General features: G+C 47.1%; 1 protein-coding gene across 1 annotated transcript in view; it reads left to right on the top strand.

The window, feature by feature from the left end:
- Positions 1-24,195, top strand: part of LOC138513680 (V-type proton ATPase 116 kDa subunit a 4-like) — a 4,716,919-nt gene that overhangs the window by 3,985,041 nt on the left and 707,683 nt on the right. Inside the window, exon 25 of the mRNA XM_069628745.1 lies at positions 16,642-16,758. Coding sequence (XP_069484846.1) covers positions 16,642-16,758 — 117 coding nt within the window. The remainder of the gene's footprint in view (positions 1-16,641; positions 16,759-24,195) is intronic.

Here is a 24,195-nt window from a genome sequence, read left to right as displayed (position 1 = left end):
TCATATAGGGATAGAGGTGAGCCAAGTCTCCTGTAGGAAAATCACATCGTGATTGTAAACAATTATTTAATAGGTGTTTAAATCCCCTGGAATTCCAACTAAGTAGGGAAACTGAGCTAGGTGGCAGAACTTGATCTAGTTATTGCTGGTTTCCATTGCATTTGCAGACACATTGTGATACCACCTGCTCTGGTATCTCTTGGCGTGGCTTTAAGGCCAATGTCGAGGTAGGTTGTGACAAGAGGATATTGGACCCAGGACTCAGTTTGTTAGTTGGGGGCGAGCCTGCCAACAAAATGAAGCCCATAGTTTAGAGTTGTATTTTAGCAAGCCATATAGTGTTTTGGACCAGTCGAGATTTTATCCATATCGCAACAAAACTCAGCTTGCTTTCTTGGGTAAATTCAACCAATTCGATATCTGAAGAGGCAATGTCTTCTAATGCTGGGACACTAGAGAATATTTCCATGATAGATTGCCGATTCAGGTCATATTGGGTGAATGGCAGTGGTCTGCAGGATAACAACAAGGAGAAAGGAGCTGGACTCTTTACAGATCGAGTGGCTTGATTTTTTGGAAGAGCCAATATAGGATGATTTCTAGCTGGTTTTACCATTGGAGGGTTTCTTGTCTCTTCGTCATTTATTAGAGCAGTATCAATCAAACGTAATATCTCAGGGCCGAGGGAGGCTAATGTGAGGGTTCCTTCAGACATGTGAGCCGTGTCATAGGCATTTATTATCTTCTGCGTTCGTTCAAATGGTGAATTGTTGCTTAGGCTTTGGGCATTTTCACCTTTCTTCGCAATGGTGTTGTCAAAACTCACCCGGGACGTAGGAGCATGTTGGGGTAAAGAACCCCCAGGCTCCTGGGTAGCCAAGGGTAGGGTTATGTATTTTTGTGATGGTTGCGCAGCCATGTGAACATCGACTGCTTTCCGGATTTCTTAACGATAAAATTAATTGGAGCATTGTAGAGGGATTTTGTTAGATGGTGAAGCCTTGGATAGGACACATGCGTCTAGAGAAGGTGGTTGAGAGTCTTTCTCATCAATGGTCGCGGCTGTTGCTGCAGTGACTAATTGATCGATTGGAGCATATGGAGGAATGCCCAGGTTAGTATTAGGAAGAGATTGCATGTTCCTATCATGGGCTAGTCGAGAATACTTTCTGGTCACAGCCTTTAAAGCTGTGGATAAAGCTCTCTTGGGTTGGTTTATTGATTTGATAAATTACGTAGCCTTTGTCAAGAGTGTTTTTACAGATTTAAGGTTTTGGGATTTTTTGGTTTGTAAATTAGAGGAGGGCTTAAATATTTCAGAGAGGGGTTTGTTAGCATGAAAGATTGTATATGCACGTTTAGCACTGGATGGAGGAGATGGAGAAGAAGAGTCCTTGTTTGTGATAGGCACATTTACTACATCCACATTTTGCTTTTTGGCAGTGCCATCATGGATAATATCAGCAAAGTGTGGGAGCATGGGTGTCATGCTTTGGGAGGCCCGCGTCGCCATTGTTGGAACAAAAGTGTCTAAATCATGCATACGGATTGTAGTTTGACATGATACAGAAATCATGGGAGTGATTGATCGAGAAGGTTCATCATGGACTCGCTCCTCAAGACTTTGAAAGTTGCGTATATTATTTTGCCAAACTAGGATTCGATCCATTTAGGCAGTCTGATGCATTAATTTTGCATCCAGAGTGTCAAAGAGTCTAGTCATCGAGTGTATGGCAAGATTCATGGCATTGAGTGTAATTTCGAGCAATTTAGTTCAAGATTCCGATTGACTAGGGGGTTTGAAACTTAATGATGATTCACGCGGTTTAAAGTCATGAAGAAGGTCTGGTGACCTGGAGAGGTTATGGAAAGAATCATGAGCCGAGAAGCACGAGCCATTTAATTCTAGATCAATCACAGCCATGACGATTGGCTTCAATTGATTTAAGCAGTGAGAACATTATTCAATAGTGCACTGTCAGTTAAAGAGATGTTTAAATTAGAGCCTATTTGTAAGACATTCGATGGTAAAGGCTTTGATGTTGGGGAGGCTGAAGAAAATACAGCTGTTTGTGGCACAAAGTCGCTGATAGAATTAATCTTGTCCACTACAGACTTTGGGTCTGTTAATAATTTAAGCGGGCCAATGTCCACACTTTGCGAGTGATTTGGTGACTCACCAGTACAAGCGGAAGGCAGTCTATTGCTTATATCCGCCTCCTTGTAGAATAAACGTATGTATGTCTGTATTCATAGTTGGTTTGTTCGAAGAGAGCCTCAGTTTCTTGATGGAGCGTGTTAGTGGCGTGGCGCATGTTTGTTTAGAGTCCCTCCGTTTAACACTAACAGCAGGTGATTTCGATTGGACATTGTTATTGTGAACGAGGGCCAGAGGAGGCATACCAGTCCTCACAGTGAATACACCTCGTTGCATTTGTCAGCCCAAAATGATAGTACTCAAATGGATGCTTTCACTACCAACGCTCCGCTGATCTAGATTCCAGGAGCCCTATCTGTTCACGAAATTACCAACACGGTAGAATCGCCTGGCTGCGACAGCGTGACAATCGCGGCAAAGCGGCCAAGCAGATACTTCCGGGTATTTTGCTTGGGTGCACGTGCGTGCTGCCTTTTGTAGTGGTATGCCAAAAAGGGGCAGGGCTCCTGCAATTGAAGAGCTAATACGCTCTTAGTAATGCCTGAATAGAAAAAGAAAGTTGATATTTTAGTACAGGAGGCACATTGAATGATGATATAATGCAGCAGTTGACCAGGAAGTCATTGATATACCGTTGAGCAGAGTGATGAAGAACCAATTCCACTGAGACAGAAGCAGAGAGAGCGGCCAAGCAGATAATTCCGGGTACTTCGCTTGGGTGCGTGCGCGCGCAGGTGCGCATGCGTACTGCCTTTTGTAGTGGTATGCCAAAAAGGGGCGGGTGTTAAGCTCACCTGATCTCTGTGGAGGTGTATGGGCACAGTTGCAGCCCTCCCTGGAATTAGATCAACCTCTACTGGTTTTGTCCCCTGCGGATCAGTTGTGGGCGGCGACACTCGGTTGCACTGCTCCTCTGTGGATATGGGGAAACGTGAGTGCGCTGATAGGTGACTGTGGTATCTCCCTAACCCTTCGACCCAAGGTGTGATTTCAGTAGGCACGTACTGGCCCATAAGGCTCATCTGGTAAGTGTGAATGATGAGCTCTCCGTCCTGCTACTTCTGGCAGGGGCGCTTGTTAATGTAATCAAGTTCCTTCACTGATTCCAGAGTATTAGTCTAGTCCAGCTGCGACTAAGCTCCTCTTTCTGCTTTCTCTCAATGTCTCTGCTCTTTTCCCCTTTTTCTGCTTTCTCCCAATGTCTCTTGTCTTTTGTATACATCACACAATCCCCAGTCCCAGGTGCAGGGGGAATTCCTGAGGATAGTTGGCCTTCGCAGGATCTCCAGGGAGTCTCAGGAGGCCCTTGACCAAGAGATCATGGAGGAAGAGGTGAAGAGGGTGTTAGGGAGAATTCTCATTCAATGGCTAATTTCCCTTACCTAATGAGTCCCTCAGCAGCTTTGCTGGATTTCTGGAGGTGTATCTTTCCACTTGGTAAGAGTGTGAGCTTTTCCCCCACTCTTACCCATGTTTTGCCATGTGTATTTCATCTGTTTTTGTGATTGTGGGCTCTGGAGTACACCACTGAGGTAACCCCCTTCTTTTGTGTGATACACAGCACCTTCAGTGCAGTGACACAGGGTTGTCTTTTAGACTTCCCACCGACTCCATTTTGGGGGCTGACTACTGTCCCCAAGAAAAGGGTAAAGTTGCCATTAACTTTACTCAGTCATTTAACCACAGATCCAGTACACCCCATCTTACATGGAGTATTGGAAAGGGTTGCTTCTTAGCCCTTTTTATCTGTACCTCCTAGAGCATTGTTTCGCTCTTTTAACATTTAGACTTGGCTGGTGGCAGTGGTATCTACCCTAACTTTTCTACCGCGATTATACTATATGAACGTGGTATTGTTGTAGGCTATTACATTAGCCTCAAACTTAAACCCGCTTGACCAAATTCTTTTTCTTTTGGCTCCGGTTGGGTTTATTCGCCATTTCTTTTTGTTAAAGTTCTTCTTATGCTTTACTTTGCACGGCAAACCAGGTTTGCCTTCTTTGTTCACTGTCTTTTGGTGGGCTTCTGCCAAGAAGCCCTCCTCTAGGCGCCTGGGTGTCTAGGTGGGCTGAATGTGAGGGAGGGGTGTAGTCACCCCCTGCCCAGCGTATCCTAGGAAACCCAAGTCGCACTTTGCCATGATTAGCTGAGGTGGTTGTCCGGGCTGAACAACCCCACTGACAGCCGGCCTGTGTGAATGGGGGATTTTTGCATAAAAAGCAGGACTCTTGGGCTAGAAGTCAGAGTCGCCACTGGAACTACAAGGACAAGGAACCGAAGAGAAGCGGAGAAGAAGTCGACTGCTGCAACTATCCCGTCCCGGTGAAGCCCTGCTGCAGTCCTGAGCTATCTACCCTTCAACGACCAGAGAAGATCCAGTCTATAGTCTTCTTCCCTTGAGCCTGGTGGGGATAACCAGCTCATCTTCTACAGCCAGGGGATCCTCTTCATGGTTGAAATCGCTGCACACTGCTGTAGTGGTCCGGATAGCCATCTAAAGAGTCTCTCCTGTTTTTAAGGAGCGCACCTTTTATTCATCGCCGCTGCTGCCGGCTTCAGCCTTGTGTGGTGCAGACCCCTCCAGACGTCGTCCTTCTTGCCAAAGCTCCAGGAACCGTGGGTCCGCAGGAAACTACCAGGAACAACTGCCGTGGCACCAGCTTCTTCACTGAATAAGGTACTGTGTTCTGCTTGAGGAAATCGGGTGAATCCCTTTTTTTCCTCCTACAAGGCTTGCCCTTATCTTCCCTCATTATAACTTTTGCTTCCTCCATTGACAATATCTAAGTACTCCTGGCTACGTTGAATCGTGAACTGTCCGACTGTGTGATCCTCGACAACAGGAACCCAGTTCCACTTGACACTGGTTCCAGCCTATTGACTCTTGAATTTCTGTCCATGAGTGTTCTCTGATTCTGTCTGCCTTGACAACAGTATTGCCTATGATTTTTGCCCCCAACTCTCTCTGGGTATCTCAGGTGCTAGGTGTGTTTTGCCCCAGTAATATTTCTTGCCGCGGATACGCGTTTCTTTAGCAAGACCGAATTGTCATTACTGTCAAAAAGTGATCGCATACGTATTCCCGGTAACGTCTTGTTTCACAACACTGGTCCGTTAAAACACAGGGTACTTACCTTGAAGTTATACCGTACAAAGCGAATTGGTTGGTTGTAGTATATTTTACGTGTGGTTTTGACCGAATTGTCATTACTGTCAAAAAGTGATCGCATATTCCCGGTAACGTCTTGTTTCACAACACTGGTCCGTTAAAACACAGGGTACTTACCTTGAAGTTATACCGTACAAAGCGAATTGGTTGGTTGTAGTATATTTTACGTGTGGTTTTGAATTAATAGAAGTGTTGTGTTTATAACAAACGGTTTAAACATAAATGTACTTATATTTTTTACCTGACACCTTGAGTCAGTGTTTGCTTGAGTCACAGTAATTGTGGTCCCTTTGTGTAATCTTTGCTACTGCTCATATACTCTTGAGATCAGCCTGGCTGCTCCGCTACTGCTACCACTTTAACATAGTAGTACAGGCTTGTACCAAAGGTAAAACTTGTATTACCACCTGTAGTCTTAATTGTGTGTAGTGGTCCCTAAGGGCACTGCACAGGATTCTGCCTAACAGAGGGTTATAGTGGGACTACCCATGGGGAAGGCACCTTGCCCAGACAGCTACACAGCAACCTTTTATAAAACATTCGGAATGACTCTGTCACCACACCTAAACCACCTTTACAACTCCTTCAAAGACACCAGTCGTATAGCCCCCTCCATGGAGGAGACGAAGATGACCCTAATATTAAAGCCTCACAAGGATCCCGCGGAACACACGTCCTACAGACCGATCGCATTAATTAACGTAGATGTGAAAATCTACACGAAAATACTAGCAAACAGACTAGAGGGTCTACTCCCAAGTTTAATCCACCAAGACCAGGCAGGTTTTATAGGGGGCAGGCAAACGGCAGATAACATAAGAAGAGTCGCCCACCTATTAGGGCAAGCACAAAGGATAAACACTCCTGCAGTCTTATTCTCACTAGACGCGGAGAAAGCGTTTGACCGCGTGAAGTGGACCTTCTTATTCAGGGTCATGGAGAAGATGGGGCTGGGAGGTAACTTCCTGAAAATGGTGCAGGCTAATTATCAGGGGCCACTGTCATGGGTAGCAGTAAACAGAACCATGTTGTGTCCATTTAAGCTAGGTAGGTGAACAAAACAGGGTTGCCCCCTCTCCCCGTTACTCTATGCTATCTACCTAGAGCCTCTGCTACAGACAATTCGAGAGGCAGGAGACATACACGGCATTCTCTTCGGAGGGAAACATCATAAAGTCACTGCTTTTGTGGATGATATGCTGCTTACCTTAACTAACCCACTAGAATCCATTAGGACAAGCAGACACATTCTAGAGGCATTCAGAGAGGCATCAGCCCTCTGCATAAACATTGGGAAATCGCAGCTAATGAACATAACCCTAGATAAGGGTGAATGCAACAGACTTAAAAAATGATACCCCATTTGTGTGGAAACCAGGGGGAATAAGATACCTCGGAATCCAGATTACCCTGACACTCAAAGGGTGGTACGCAGTAAATTACCTTCCCTTACTGGAAGGAATAAAGAAGGACTTCTGTAAATGGCACGCCCTGAGTATCTCCTTGTTAGGAAGGTTAGCCGCAGTTAAGATGGTCACGCTTCCAAGTATGCTGTATCTATTTCAGGCAATCCCGCAAGCAGTACAGAGGAGATTTCTCAGGGAGTTTCACTCCCTGTCGAACAAATTCATATGGGAGGGGAAGAGAGCACGGATCAGCTGGCAATTGCTCGAGGCCCCCTGGAGAGAGAGAGGGCTGGCCCTCCCCAACTTTAGGCAGTACTATGAGGCAACCCAACTACAAATTATCAGGGAATGGTTACGCGAAGACGAGGAGAAACTGTGGGTCGGGATGGACAGGGCAGTGACAAAACAAAACCTAGAGGAGGTACTATGGCTTAGGAAACAACATAGGCCAAAACATATGTATGAAAGCACCATAACAGGTCTCATGGCAGAGAATTGGGATTATTTAGTGAAAACGCAGGGAATCACATCCTTCCCTTCCCCCTTCACACCCATCTTTGATAATGGGGATTTCACACCCGGAATGGAGAAGGGAGCGTTTAGGAATTGGCAGGAGGGAGGGTGCAAGAGGATGAGGGATATGTGTCGGGACGGGGAGATCCTGCCCTTCACAGAATGCAAAAAGGCATTCGCAAACGGAGAGGGGGAAAGGCTTAGGTATGACCAGCTGGGTCATTGGTTGCTGCACCCACCCAACAAGAAAGCAGCGACCAGGGAAGAAACCCCATTTGAGAAATTTCTGATATCGAACGACGGGTATAAGGGGCTGCATTCCAACTTATACAAAATATTGGACGATACGATCCCTAGACAACAATGGCAGTACATGAACAGGTGGGAGAAGATATTGGGGAGGGACATCGAAAAGGAGGAGTGGAGCAAACTGTGGGGAAAGATCCCCAAACTGCACAGGGCCTCCCAGCTACAAGAGGCCTGGTACAAAATACTTTATGGCTGGCACTATACACCAGCCCGCCTACACAGAATCTACCCAGGGGCAACGAGGGAGTGCTGAAGAGGATGCGGGAATGAGGGCACAGCAGAACACATATGGTGGAGGTGCCCACGAATCGTCCCCTTCTGGGACGAAGTCCAGCAGGAACAAGAACAGGCATATGGGAAAGGGGGAAGAGATCCCCGGAGCAGATAATACTGGGGCTAAAAGGGGGAGAGGCAGCGGGGGAACCCAGGAATAGAGAAAAGGCGAGGGTAATCCTAACTCCAGCAGCAATGACACTAATCGCGCAGAGATGAAGAAGCAGGAACATACCTACTATCCAAGATTGGTTACGCAAAGTCTGGGACACATTAGAATGGGCCACATACGCTATGAATGGAAACGTATAGAACTTTGCAAAGGACTTGGGAGAGACACTAGCCTTCCACAAAGTTGATTACAGAGGAGTGTGGTGCTCGCAGCGTCTTAAACTACTGGACTTGCATTGAACGCAAAGAAATGGCACAAGCGGAATCAACTCAAGGGAGTATGAAAGGATGCCCCGGGGGTTATGGGGAGAATGTTGGGGAAATGTTTTCTTTTTTCTCTCATGTTGTAAACTCAATAAAAAGAAGTTTAAAAAAAAATTAGTATACCTCAGTGGCTGCCTTTGGGGTATTTATGGGGCCAATGTCCACAGAACAGTGGCATCAATACAGCAGGACTTTTTGAGGTGGAGGAGTCTGGCAGTTTCGTGGATGGGATCGCTGTAATTAAAATGATAACCTATTTCAAGCCCTGCCTGATTTCTAATCCCAAAACGATCTAAGGAAACTTCAAAATTTGATTATGAGCTTTATATAGGGAGGCAAAAAGCCAAGCATTAAGAGGAATACCTTCTTCAAATGGAAAAGGGAGGGGGGTTGGTTGTCCTGACATTATGAATTACTATAGGGCAACCTAGACAAGATAATTAGCTGAAAGAATCAAGGAAGGAACAGAAAAAAAGGTTTTTTAGGGTGCAAGCAGTAGCTGGAACCCAAAAATGGAGACAGTTATGCCTCCCGCCTCATAATAGGCCAATTTCTAACTGGGTTAAGGGAGCATGTAACAAACGAGGGACATTTATGCAAGGAAGGGAAAATTAAGAGTTTTCTGGAATATAAAAAATAGGCCCTCCAAGAAGGCTAGTTTTCAATATTAGAAAATTAGACATTGGGCCTCATTACGACCCTTGCGGAAATGGAAAAATGATGGCGGAAATGCAATACCGCCATCGAACACCGCTCGTTGCGATCATGACCCGTCACCGTAAAGTACGATGCCATTAGCGACACCGCAGTGAACGGCAACGCTAACTGCACCAAGTACGCGCACGCGCGCCTTGCAAAACCGGAATCACCGCCATGGCGCAACGGTACGCGAATTCTGACCCTAGCGGACATGTACTGAACGCCATCAAGCACGTCGTAAAGTACCATTCCGCCATGGCGAGAAATACGGCAACGCGAACCAACCGTAAATGGCCCACTGAGTGCCTGTACTCCACTCCCTGGCCTCATTGCACAACTCCTGGCAGGCGCAATGTACTCACACTATGCAACCAGTGAAATCCACTATTCACCCATGCATGCCAACGTAGAAAAGCATGCAGGGGCTCAAAGCGCCCCGTGAGTGGGCATCCATGTACGGCATGTCACCATAGCCGTACTGACGCAGCACAGGCATGTGAAGGTACAACACATCAAAATGAAAATCAAGAACACATGACACAAAACAACAGTAGTCCCCCATCGCTTGCCACCAGCGCAAGGCAACATCCACAACAGCATCCTGAGGGGGATTGCACCAGCCCTGTACTCATGCCAGTAAACAAACCAACCATCAGCAGAAGCATGTACCACACAAGTCGGCAGAGTGACTGAGCAGCCAGGCTCATCCCAAGAGGGGCCGATGGGAGCTGCAGGGCACAGATGGCATCAATACAGAAGCTATTCCAATGGACATGACCCCAGTCCCCCTCCAACAAACGCACGCAAACACAGTCACCTGTGACCAGCCACATTCTGAACAACCCATCATTCCACCAATCGACCTGGCTGACAGGCACCAGTCGGCCAAAAGCCAATCCCCCGCCCCTGAACAGCACATCATGTAAACAGACACAATGGCAGCCTCTATCCGTGACCATACTGTGCTACGTAGGCAAACGCGGCCAGTACTGTACCACACAACTCAACTCAGAAGGCGGAACACAAAGCAGATCATCACGCAATACATACCGCCACAAAGCGAAAATCGCCACATCACCTGCAAAGAACAACGCAACACGACAAATATCGGAATACAATTTAAATGCACATCCAAATGACAAAGGCCCCACATCAATTTGCAAAATCCCACCAAAACAACCATCATCACCGAGGGCTGCATCTGCAATAATTGACCGGCTTCCACTTGTGTGACGCCCTGTACCATCATGGCACACAGGGCTTACATCAACGTTCCAAAAGGCAACATGGAAGCGGCAAGAACCGCAGGTCCGTCCCATGAGGCAGGCACTAGTCGAGCTGAAAGGCCGAAATGTTGCACCTAGCCACCAGTACAGCGTAAGGGCATGTGGCCCATTGGCGATCGTCCCATATGATCGAAATGGTGCTCCACTGATTCACCCGAAGCTGCAGGAGTCGAGAGTAAAAACCATCTGGAGGAGTGGCGTAGAGATGGCATCTGCAATAGGGCAGGAGATACCTGTCACCCAAAAGAAACACAAATCAACCGATTGCATTACGGGACTCATGATGCATTACAATCTTCATTCAACACACCAAATCCACACCCATATGCATGCTAGCCCACTCCAAAGGAATATACACACCCCTAATCCAGTATCGAATCACAACGAAACCAATCGAGCTAAATACACCATTGGCAACGTCGGTTACTGTGCATGCGTCCGTCAAGATAGAACCCATGACATGGGATTAGTAACGTGCCTAGACACAAGTGTATGAAGGCGCGTCGAGACAGGGAGGATCCGACAAGGGCAGAGAGACGTATGTCCCACTATGGCAGCCTTGCATCACATAACGCAGGGGAAGGGGAGTGAACCAAAAAACCCATGTACATGGCAGACCCTAAACGGATTCATCAGTCCATGCATCCACACATCATTCCCTCATCCCGCAATGAAAACGCATGAATATTCACTCACATAATATGTGAAACTTCCATCGCGTCTGTGCGTAATGCAGTCCGCAAAAACCACTGTGCCCCTGGCCGGATCTGTAGTGTTGTGAAGCAAGATGGATTTGGGAACGTCCTGCCTCATCGTCCACTACGCTATTGCGCATCCCCTTCAATTCATATCATTCATTGCCTGCTCGTTATGGGCCATGTCCCAAGGACATTCTACAATAGAACGTTACATTTCCAGCCAGACCTGTGGGCGTATCCTCGCCGCTACTTCAAAACCCAAAATGCTGGCCTTCGAATTCCTCACTTGCAACATTACGTCGAAAAGGCTTCTGTGAACGCTTGCATTCACAATTACATCAATGTAGTGCGGCTGTGTGTCATGATGCTAACTGGCTGCAATCACAAATGGGACGCCACGCCCGTCGGTGAAGTACGTTACTGTGCTGCATGAGGGTCGGCCATCGATCGAGCCCTACATACCACTGACTCTTCACAGGTATGTAAGCGGCTGCAATCATAGCATGTGTAACAATGGGAGCATAGCATGAAAATCAGTCAAAGTACATCACACTGCCATCGGGATTTGATACATGATTCCAATCCCAAGATGCCATGCGGCCAAATGCAGCCTTACGTGCGGGCCGTGCTCGACCAGAAGGGATTGCATCTGCCACAGATTCATTCAATCAGCACAGGTGGAGGCCATACAGGCCGACAGCACATATATTGCAGACCCAAACCCCTCCCACAACCACTCCCACTCCAAAATGCTACCGGCAGGACTAGCGATGTTGGGCCTGGGGTACCAGATAGCACTGCAAGTGCTACAACTACAAGAAGACGACGAACAACAACAGGTACAACAACCGGGCGCACAGGGGAGACGGAGGAGGAGGAGGAGGAGGAGGGCAAGGCAGGGTCAGCAAGGCCCACAAGCACTGCCACTACCACCACGCAGGCGGCCCGCAATCCCACGCCTCCGAGCCGATCCGTTCAACCTCACTGCTGAGCAGATCCACACCCTCTACCGTTTGGACCGGGACACCATAATCGCAATTGTGGACATGACACATGCTGACCTCGTGAGCATGATAGATAGCCCAACCGCCATCCCACCCCTACTGAAGGTGGTGTCTGCACTCCACTTCCTGGCCACAGGCACCTACCAGCACACAGTGGGACAGTTGCATGGCATTTCACAGCCACTGTTCTCACGGACACTCTTCCAAGTGCACGATGCCCTCCTGAAGCACGCCGACGACCACATCACACTACCACGCACGTACCAGGAGATTACCAACGCTAAAGTGGGATTCCATGCACTTGGCGGCATCCCGGGTTGCATTGGTGCCATCGACTGCACCCATGTTGAATTGGTTGTCCCACATGCCATGGAGGTCCAGTACCGCAACCGGAAACAATTTCATTCAATCAATGTGCAAATGGTGTGTGACTCCAACAAGATATTTACGCATTGTTGTGCCAGATTTCCAGGATCTACCCATGATTCTATGGTCCTGAGGAACACAAGAATACCACGCTACATGGAGCGACACGCAGGGCACAGATCCTGGCTACTCGGTGAGTCTCATTCCATGCATGACATCGTGGCCCATTTGATGCGTCAATGACCTTGCAGGGGGGGGGGGGGCTACTTAGCACTATCATTCCACTGACACCCTTTATTCGTCTCATACAGGTGATGCCGGGTATCCACTGAAGAGATGGCTCCTTACACCAATCCGGAACCCACAGAACGAGCATGAGGAGGACTACAACCATGCCCACTCACGTACCCGTGTGGTCATTGAACAGGCATTCGGCCTACTGAAGGCTCGTTTCCGCAGCCTCAGCAGGTCTGGCGGGGCACTCATATACAGCCATGAGAAGGTTTCTAAGATGGTCATGGCATGTGTCATGCTGCACAACATGTGCATACGTAGGAATGTGCCCATGCCCCCTGACGCTGTACTGCATGCACCTGAAGATGATGATGATGATGAGGGTGGGGATGTGGAGGCACCTCAAGGAGTCCATGAGGCACAGGATGCACGTGCAATCCGACAGAGCATCATAGATGCATGCTTCTAGCAACCACGCATGGTGCCTATTACACGGAAAGGGGACCTGTGGCACTGTGTGTGTGTAGTACAGGCACATTGTGGACTGTACGCCTATGAAGGCCTCGTACGCAAATATCAATGTCCACACATGTCATTGGATGATAATGAGGTGCTGTATTGTTGATGTGATTTGATTTATACACCCTATGGACCCGCCACCCAGTGAAGCCCAACACACCCCCTCCACCCTACTACCTCCCCCCCCAACACCAGTGTCCAAATATGCATGCTGTCCGTGGGTAGACGCTATTGCAAGCCCCCTCTACGGGTATCAGGGGCACCCCTGCCCGTGGAGCGCAGGTTCCTGCCAGATCTGCGTTGGGGGCTGCCCTGGACGGAACTTGCCACGGATGAGGTCTCTGCCTGCTCGCGTCCATGCATGTCTCTGAGGGTTTGTGAGAGCTCCGAGAGCACACGGCGCACAGCAGCAAGTTCAGCACAGACGTCTTTGGACGTCGCATGCAGTTCCCCCCTCAGGCTCTCGGTGCTTTTCTCCATTTGTGCTCTCAGGCTCTCGGTGCTTCTCTCCATTTCTCCCCTGAGGCTCTCACTACTTTTCTCTATTTGTGCCCTGAGTGTCTCGGTGGATGTTTCCATGGCTGCCCTGGAACCCCCGCATTCATTTGCATGGTCCTTGAGTAGCGTGGACGCTTCCTGCTGTTGCTCGATCAGCAGGTCGAGGGACTGTTGCCTCTGCTGGGCCATGGACATTTGCGGTGGTGTGACAGGGGGGCTGCTCAACACATGTTGCCTTGGCACAGGACTTGTGGGGGTTGGCCAGTCGTCGTCTTCAGGGTGCCCCTGCGTGGTTTCGTCATGGTGTAGGGGATGGAACATGCAGGGGGATTGGGAAAGGTCATGGATGGTACCTACGTCGCCAGCACTGTTTTCCGTGTCGGAGCATGCTGGCATGACAGCTGTGTCACCTATGGTGCTGCTACCACCAGAGGCAGTGCCATCAGATACGTTCTTTGGGGGGACCTGTGGTGCTGGGGTTGTGGACTTGCTGGCTGCTGGGGTGCCTGTTGCAGTCCCCTCCAGTGTGCTGCCACTTGATTCCTGCTGCTGCCGTGTCTTGATCCTTGCACCTGAGGTGGAGGCTCTTGGGACGTTGGTCCTGGCCCTCTTTGCACGCGTGCTGGTAGGGGTGTCCTGCAGCTCGTCGTTGGTATCGGACCCTGTGGTGGAGTAAAGAGGGGCGAGCGTTAGTTATGGGTCTGTCGGATTTGGAATGGCAACGTATCAAATGCATTGGGGTGGTACATGAGGCTGATTTGGGACTGGGCCTTGGAGGTGGTCTCATTTTCGTGTGGATTGAGGATGCATTCATTTGGCTGCCTGCAGTTAGGGGGTGCATGCTGCACATGTAGGGGTTGTTTATGGCTTCTTGATTGATTTGTTTGTTCATTCTGACTTTTAGAGGGCGCTGTCAGGGCTAAGTATGTATTGCACTATGGGGTCACATGGTACTGCACATGTTCGTGGTTTGTGGATTTCGCATTGTTTCTCTTGGCCAACCTACCTGATTCTCCGGATGTCGGCACTCCTTTCTCCATCCCTCCGACTCCCTCTATGCTCTCCATTCCTATGGTGGAGGCGCAGATTTCCTCCCAGGGGGTCAACTTGATGGGCGACTCTGAACCCCCCCCGGTAGCTGTGGCGATGTTCCTGTTCGCAGAAAGTATGCTGCGTACGCGGATCCGCAGGTCGTCCCACCGCTTGCGACATTGCTGTGGCGTGCGGGGTGTTGTCCCCACCGCACTTACGCGCTGTGCCACCAGGACCCATATGGCCTTCTTGTTGGCAAGGGCCGTCCTGGTCATTTGACTGGAGAAGACGACGGCGGAATTTTCCTGTAGGGTCTCGGTGAGCACGGTCAGTTCCTCTCGGGAGAAGTGTACCTGCCGCTTGCGGTCACACGCTTTCTTGGCTACCTTTCCCATATTTATTTTTTTAACTGGGGTTGCTAACGGGTTGGGATGTGTGTCAGGGTCGGATTTTTTATGGTTGTGTTGGGATTCGGATTTTATAGTTGTGCGGCGTGCTGTTTCCCGTTCCGGCCACATGCTTTTACTTCCGTTTCCGTATATTTACGGTGGCCGTAATTTGCGGTGCACGCTCGTTACGGTGACCGCTCATTACGGTGACCGCTAAGATGGGTGGCGGTATTGCACCTGGTGCAGCGTACGGCGGCGGTAAGGGCCGTTTTGGGGTCATTTCCGCCATCGCAGCCTTTCGGATTCCGCCATGGCGTAATGCTCGTGCCCGATGGGTCGTGATTGGCCGCACTTTGCTCCTTCGTGCTATGGCGGAAACGCTATTTACGCTGTTGCGGTCCGGTCAGTCAATTTCCGCCAGGGTCGTAATGAGGGCCATTGTGTTACAGACCCAATATGTGGGCAAATGATGCCTAAATACCTCAGACGTATGCTTGCAGGGATGTGAGAAGTTGGTGCTTTGTTGTTCCAATTTGTGTGATTTTTGGTTAAAGGTTAGGCCTTTCGTTAATGAGATGGTCAGTTTCTCAGAACCGTCATCTCCAGAATGTTTGGTGCTGGGACTCTTAGATACTGAAGATGAAATATATTGAAAGGGTGATTAGTAACTTGAAGGTGGATAATGGGGAGGGTAAAATGCTTTCTGCCGAAATGATTGTGTTTTGATAATTTACCAAAGGTAATAAACAAAGCTGGAGTTTTTCTTTAGTAAAACTGCCACATTTTTGAGCCAAGTTTCAGTTTACCCCAATTTCCACATTCAAAGTTCAGCAATTGAAGGAGCAACAGAACTCCCCACAGATTTTCTGCATATCTATTGCTAGATCTCCTTATCAAACAGAAATATGCTATTTATAGGAAACATTTAATTAATTAAATTAACATTTTTATATGAGCCCTAAAACTAAGGGACTTAACACAAAGGAATAACCTTGCAGCTTAAAACATATTACTGTGTTGTATACATGACATATGAATATGTATATTGTAACTAACAAATAGATTGTTTGGCAGGGTTTACCAACAAATTGTCCCAAAACTTCTATTAAATCTTGTACAGAAGATGGATTGACAAATGAAAAGCTAACCTGGTCAATGAACCGAAACTAACCAAAAGCAAAAACAATCAAACATCATTGTGGTTTAGCCATACACTTGTGAATTTTTGGGAACAAACATATGGAAGGCAAAATAGGACAATGTACTTTCAAATATGCTTTTTCATCAAAGCAAAATGCGCTCTGAGCACACCAGATGCCAGTCCTTTCAAACAGCTCATTCTAAATTGACATTGTTGGCTCCTCTAATAAATACACATACTTTGAAGACAGTTTGCCTCTCTAGAATATTTTTCCACATATTGTATCACTATATTATGACAGCTCTTGCATGGGCCTTCCAAGTAGAAAGGGGTGACAAGATGAATTTAAAGGGCGTTATGATCAAAAAGAGTTACAGATTGGTTGCATATGTTTTGCTATGGTCTTCTGACATTCTCAGTTGGGAATTTTCAAAAGATGTGACTTTAAGGAATTCATTATTGTAACTTCAAAGTGTCATTGTAATGTGTCCTTTTTGGTTTTGTTGAAACAGAAATCACCTGAGATATTGGGGCAGGTTTCAGTTGACATAGATGGTGACATTTCTCAGCCTAAAAATGTAAGCACTGATGAAAATGGACATTCTACCCAGTTGAAGATTGAGGAAAAGGTGAGAGAAAGTATATCCAGAAATAGCAAATGAATGATTAAAAAGTCTTTATTGGAATTGATTTCTTAGGGTCTGTAGGTTTTGAGACATATATGCCTGTCGTGGTTTGGCATTTTTGGGCTTTCAAGGGCCTGTAAAGAATCAATTTTAGAAACAAGTTCTCTGCTCCTGTTTCCAATGGAAATGTCTTGTAATTAAAAAATAGATTGTTCTCATGTATTTGGATAAGTCAGGATATCCCATGCTGTCTGATTCCTGAATGCAGTTTTGAATGATTTTGAGTGTAGGCATTTTAAACCAGTTATATGTGATCTTACCAACCACATAAACAGAGTGGTACACAACAGAGCGGACAAAACATCGAAAAACACCGATTTTTTATTTGGGGGTTGGTTTCCCCCCCAAGGCCCTCTTTATTCCACCCTTTAAAGCAACCACAACCCCATCCTGACCCATTTGAACCCCTTACCCCACTACCCTTCATATATTTATTTAATCTTTTCAGTGTTATTGTCCGCTTTGTTATGCACCACTCTGTTTTGTTCACAATAAAATGACTGGATACCTTTTAAACCCATTTCTGTCCTGTTAAACTGAATAGGTAACACAAAAGTGATTGAATGGATTGTGTCCTCCCACAGATTCCTCATGTTAGATATATTTCTGCGGTAGCAGCACAACTTTGGAATTTTTTTCACCACTAGGGGGCACCATGTGGCTTTGGTGTCGAGAGCCCCTTGACACTCCTCAGCATTGCGACCGGTAATGGCGTTGACATCAATATACAAATAGCCGCCACCGCGCCACATGAATTCAGTTTCTTTTTTCCGAATGCTCAAAATGCAACTATCAGAACACCTTACATCTGTTTATTTCTGAAAAATTTTGAAAATGTACAGAATGTTGACCCCAAAGCCTTCAGGCTTTAAGCATTGTAAGGATTGCGATGGTAAAATGTTGCTCATCGATCCTCACAAACTATGCTTGTGGTGTCTCAGTATCGAACACAAGATGGCCGAATGCGGGTCTTGCCAGTACATGTTGCCGAAGGCCTTGAAGGAGCAGCGGTCTAAATTGAGTCTCGGACGATCATCCTTGAAATCTCAGAGTACTACACCGTCGAAGGTACTTCCTTCAGATGAAAAGGAGGTTAAGTCAACCGAGTGACTTTCTGAGAAAAGAAAGTTGAGAAAACACAAGAGATCTCACTCCCGAAGTGATTCCCATCACTCATCTTCTTCAAAGAAGAAAAAGAAGAAGAGAAAAATATGCTCGTCTTCGGAATCCTCACAAGAAAATGCAAGGTTCCCATCGAAATCCCATTCTTTGGAGAAATTGGAAAGAATTCAGACTTAAAATGAAGAACATATTTGGAGTCGAAGTTGAAAAGACGTCTGAAGATACCGTACGGAGTGAAGACAGCAGGTACTCAAGCAAAGGCTCATTAAGGGCACTGAAAGGCCCAACCACAATGCTGGAGAAACCTCCAAAGGCCCGATCATTGTCGACGGCCGTGCCTGTATGAATGCTTTTTGAAGCTGACTCAGCACCCTCTTTGAGAGGCCTATCAGCGTTGCAGCTTGATGACCCATCGGTGTCATGCTACGCACCGAAGCCAAGGAGAGATTTTATGTCCTCCTTCGAGATAATTATTGAAGATGATGGTGATTAGGTCCCCTTTGACCTGGAACCAAGGAGGGTAACAAATCCTTGTGAGGAAATTTTCACGGAGGAAGCAAATGTTGCATGACCTGGCTACAGATTTACAAGGGGCATGTGTGTTAGACACTTCCAGGCTCAGACTGTCCTACAGGGAATAATCCTGGTGCGGGGCAGTTTTTTTGGTCTTCACTATGCGGCTGATAGTTTTGAACAGTGTTGCTAAATACATTATCTTTAAAATGCACAATTTGCATCACATTTAATCACAGAACTCCCCCTTTGGTCCTATTCAAACAGTGTCACAAAAGGAATTAATAGTCATTTGCAACTGTGGCCCACTTTTTCATTGGTGCCCGAGACAATTTTATGGCCCAGTCCGACCCTGGACACTTCCCCTGAAAGTGACCTTTACCAACAAGATCCTCATGCACATCCAAACGCAGCATACAGGGCTGTCATTGGAAAGGTCTCAGAAGCCTTAGACTGGGGACCCCCAAAAAAGGTGGTCACAAAATACGACGTGACAGATATTCTGGACAGGGCCCAGTAACAGATCCGGTTTACCTTTTTCATGCAGCCTTAAAAGATCCTCGTACAGAGCATTGGCAAAAGACCTGCTCAGTGCCAGCAATAAAAGGTGATCTAGCTAAAAAGTACAAGCCTGCATCTTTGGCCCCTGAATTCCTAACATTGTAACCTAGGTCTCAGAGCTGATTGGTCCAGGCTGCCGAATCATTGGCCAAATCGTTTGCCTACCCATCCTTATCCCAAGATAGGGATGACAAACTGGTAGATGCCTGGGCAAAAAAGATTTGTGCTTCAGGAAATATGGCCCTTAAGGAAGTAAACTCCACATGGGCCTTGGCTAAGTATATCCATACATTGTGGGTAGTCATAGAACAAGCCGTAGATAATGTGCCAGAGTGAGAAAAGAGGTTGGCTTCCTAAATATTATAGCAGATGGAAATAAAGCAATGTGCCAAGCTCTGTGCTCTGGCTTAGATATCTCAGATGGCTTGGATATCTCAGACTGTCTGGAGAGAGCAATGGTCACCAGCTCTGTTTTGAGATGGTTCTCATGGCTGAGAAAATATGGTTGTGTACCTGACGTTCAGGCCAAATGGTTGGATATGCACTTTGAAGACAATAGCCTCTTTGGTTCAAACGCTGATGACAGTCTTTAGAAAGTGCAATCTTCTAAGGCGACTGCAAAGTCCCTGAATGCAGCAACACAACAGCAGACATCATAGCCACCTTCCTCAACCTGGGAGAGGCCTTTTCGTTCTTACAGATCTTACAGCCAAAAAGGAAGGGGTCAGTCCTGTACAAGAAAAAATAAATCCCCAGAGCTTTGATAAAAAGAGGGGGGAAGGCAGGTCAGTCTTCTTCTGTCACACCGTCCCATCAGGTGCAGCAGCAACACCAAAACCTTCCTAATATCATTCCTCTAACCTCTCCAGTGGGAGGGCAGCTATCCTGGTATTATGATAAATAGCAAAATCTTACTTTGGATGTGTGAAACAGATAGTCGCTCAAGAGTACTGTCTGCCATTCATCGAACGCCATGCTCCTGGTCCTCCAAATGCCCTGTTTCTAAGATCTCCAGACCCGCTACTCCAGGAAGAGATTTCTTTCCTGCTGGAGAAAGGTGCAATAGAGTGGGCAACTTTAGCAGAAAGGAATCAAGAATGGTACTCCCACTATTTCTTAATACTGAAGAAAGACGGAGGACTATGACCCATCTTGGACCTGAGGTGCTAGAACAAGTTCCTCAGGGAGGACATATTCAAGATGGTGACTCTTTCACGGATCCTCCAGGCTCTAGAGCTTTAGGATTGGCTGGTGTCATTGGATCTTCAGGGTGGTTACTTCCATGTGCTGATTCATCCCAAGCACAGGACGTACCTAGGGTTTGTGATTGGCAGTCCACACAACCGATTCAAGGTAATGAAATTTAGGCTTACCTCTGCCCTGAGGGTCTTCACCAAGCTGTTGGTGGCAGCAGCTGCCAGTCTGAGAAGGTAGGGAATTCATGGCTTCCCTTACATGGACGACTGGCTAATCAGGGCCAGTCGAAAGAGCTGATCCAGAATCCCTGACTCTGTGTTCCCCACTTCCTACACAAACTGTGCATCTCCCTCAACTTTAAGAAGTCGCAGATGACACCTTCGCAAACGCTCCAGTTCATCGGAGCAGTCCTGGAATCATCCAAGGGTAAGGACTTTCCTCCTGAGGACAGATCTACCAACATCTAGCAGATGGTCTGCAAATGTTTGAATGCCAAAATAGTACCGATCATGGACTTTCTAAGGTTGCTGGGTCTCATGGCATCTGCATTTATCTAATGCAAGAGGCCAGACTGAGAATGAGATCCCTTCAAAAGGTTCTCAGAACTCAGTGGTCACAATTCCCAGGCAACATGACAGATTTGTTGCAGGTCCCTAAAAGGGTATAAGAGGACCTCTTGTGGTGGTCCAGAATGGAGAATTGTTTGCGCGAGAACCATTTTTGCAACCTTGACCAGATGTGACAATAGTGACGGATACCTCACTGAAGCGTGGAAGTCCTGGGGCGCACACCTGAACATAGTCACAGTGAGCTGGTTGTGGTCCCTATCGGAGTCGAGGCTCCACATAAACCTATTGGAGTTGAGGGCAATCAGACTAGCACTGATGGCCTTTAGACCTCAATACAGGGGCAGACAGTCCTGATCGAGACGGACAATACAGTGGCCATGCACTACCTCAGAAAAAGAAGGGGTATAGGGGTCACTACCACTGTGCAGAGAGGCAATGCAGCTCTGCTTTTAGGTGACACAAAGCCATAGCTCCTTGTTGGCGATTCATCTAGCCAGGAAAGAGAACATGACTGCGGACACCCTGAGCAGGCAGGGTTCAGTCTCCCATGATTGGGAGCTATGCCAGGAAGTTCTTACATAGATCCTTACTCTCTAGGGAAGGCCTCAAGAAGATCTTATCAAATCCAGCTCCAACAAGAAGTGTAAGCTGTTCTGCTCCTGTAAAATTCCCCCAAGGAGGAGCACTAGGGGATGCTTTTGTGGCGGACAGGAATTATCCACTGCTATATGCGTTACCACCAATTCCCGTCATCTATCTCACATGTCATCAGGAGGTTGAGGAGATTTGCCACAACCATAATCCTAATAGCCCTGCACAGGGACAGGGGAACATGGTCCTCGGAGCTTGTGGGCTTGGCCATCTGCCCTCCATGTCACATTCCAAGGAGAGCCGACCTGCTCTCATAAGAAGGAGGTCTTATCCTCCACCCCAATATCAGTACCCTCAATCTCCACACCTGGCTACTGAGAGGAGGAGGTACAGAGATTGAGACCTTTCCGGAAGACATCAAGGAGGTGTTGCTCTCGGCGAGAAGGCCAGCAACAAAGGCTCTTTAACACTGCCAATGGAAGAAACTTGCAGGTGCTGTAGAGCCAAAGAGTGGGATCCTTTATCATGCAATATATTTCAGTACTTTTTTTCTGTTACACCTTGCGAGGCAAAGGACTCCAGGTGGCTACAGCTAAGGGGCACTTGGCAGAGATCTCAATTTTTAAGAGAATTCCTGACCAAGGCTCCTATTTTACTGTGCCCCTGGTCATGCAATTCCTGAAAGGGTGAGTGAACACATTTCCCCCGCCACCCTTCTCGGTGCTAGCATAGGACTTGGGCACGGTGTTAACATTCTTGATGGGTACACCCTTTGAGTCAATGAACTCAATGACAGGCTTTTTAGTTGCCATTATGCCAGCTCGCAAAGTGAGCGGGCTATAAGCTCTGTCATACAAATCATCACTCACTGTCTTCACCGTAGACAAGGAGACCCTAAGAGCGTGTCTGTCCTTCCTCCCCAATGTAGTGTGGGGGATTCCAGCTAGGGCAACAAATTAATTTACCAGCTTTTTATTCTCCTCCTCATCCTTATAAGGAAGAGGAGAGGCTGCACATATTGGACATAAGGGCTCTGAGCTTTTACATAGCAAGGACAAGGAGCTTCAGAACAGAAGATTAGCTGTAGGGTGTGCTGGCCCTTAAATGGGTAAGGCGATTACTAAACAAACCATTTCCAGATGGATTGTACTAGCTATTTTAGAGTGCCCAAGACAGCGGGTCAAACAGTCCCAAAAGGGTTAAAATCACACTCCACTAGAGGTGTGGCAGCTTCCTCAGCTCTTAAGAGAGGGGTCCCTACCATACACATTTGCCAAGCAGCAACATGGTCTTCTCTCCACACGTTCACTGAACATTATTGCTTGGACACCTGGGAAAGCCAGGATGCCCTATGCTGTCTTGAATAATGCATCAGGAGGAGATTGCAACAGGAGTTGCTCTTTTTCCCTCCTTCAGAAGGACAAGCATTGCTGTGGCAGTCTATCTAAGATAAGGAATGCTTGGGCAGACACAAATCATTAGAATAACTAATTACTTACCTCTGGTAATGTTCTTTCTGATGAATGTCGCTCCCATGTTCTTCTGGGTGCAATTATTCAGCTCTTAGAATTGGAAATCGACCATCCCTGTTCACCGTTGTACCTTATAATGTTCCCTATAAAAAATAAGGATGTGCTTTGAAGGGTTGTATGTGCTAATTTCGAATATTAAAGGCCGCAAGCAAAAATGACCAATTGGTTTCAGCCTATTTGGTGTAGATTTTAATATTAAAAATACATTACTGTTCAGCCCCCTGTCCCCTGAAAACCAATAAACCAATCTCCTGCTTAAAACCTGGGGGGGTTGGGGTGGGGGGGGATTTCTCCCCCAAACAACCTCCTTCCATACCACATCCCATCCCGGCCATAACTATTTTTGGCCAACCCCTCACAGACAGTTACACGCACACTGTCCAACACACAACATACACACAGGCACACAAACATTCACCTCAGCCTACATCCGTCTTTTTGCAGCCAACTCCACAGTGCCTGTCAGCCCCTGTGTGACAGTTGGATTTAGAAGGACCGCTCAGGGAGGTCTCAGAGCGGTCTTTCTAAATCAGTCTATTTAATTGTTTTGAAAATTAAATAGACCATTTCACTTAGTACCCTTTGAAGCTAACACTCGTTTTCCTAAAGATTTTGTAAGTGTTTCCTTAGACTTGGGAATAATGCCTCCCAACTTCCAACTTCCTTTTCCAATGTCTCTTCTGAGGCCAATAGGACCCCTTACCTTATGTATGTCTGAAGTGTCGAATGTATAATCTGGATCAAAATGTGCATTTGTTCAAGACAGATGTTGTCTTTTACTTTTCCGAAATCCATACAAATAGGCTATTATAATGTTTTGTGTGTCACAGATGACCTCAAGAACACACTAACTCCGTAAAATGTGCACTTTTTTCTACTTTTTCAGGGCCACCCCCTCTACCTAAACTAGAGATGGTCAATTCCCTACCTAGCATGGGCGCACATCAACCCCAGGCTTGTCACTAGATATTGGTAACCTCTGCTATCGCAGAGCTATCTGAATAGTGGTGATGGCCTAAAGGCCAACACCATAGCTTAATAACTCCCTCCAGGAACAATGTGGGTGGTCCCCAACCTAGAATCCCAAGGTAGTTTGCAATAATGTCAGGTGCCTCTCAGACACTCAGGCCCCACTTAGTCTCTAACTTCCATACCCTCCTTCTCCTCTCCTTGTATCTATCTGTCATTCTTCCTTTTCTTCTTTTTCCTCATCCCTCCTTCACCTGCCACAGCCTCTCCTTCTCTCCCCTTATCATTTCCTGCATTCTTCCTCAGATGTTCCTGTTTCTTCTTTC

The sequence above is a fragment of the Ambystoma mexicanum genome, chromosome 12, assembly GCF_040938575.1.
Source record: "Ambystoma mexicanum isolate Mex_15411 chromosome 12, UKY_AmexF1_1, whole genome shotgun sequence".
Lineage (NCBI taxonomy): Eukaryota > Metazoa > Chordata > Amphibia > Caudata > Ambystomatidae > Ambystoma > Ambystoma mexicanum.
This window is presented reverse-complemented; position numbering and strand designations above follow the sequence as displayed.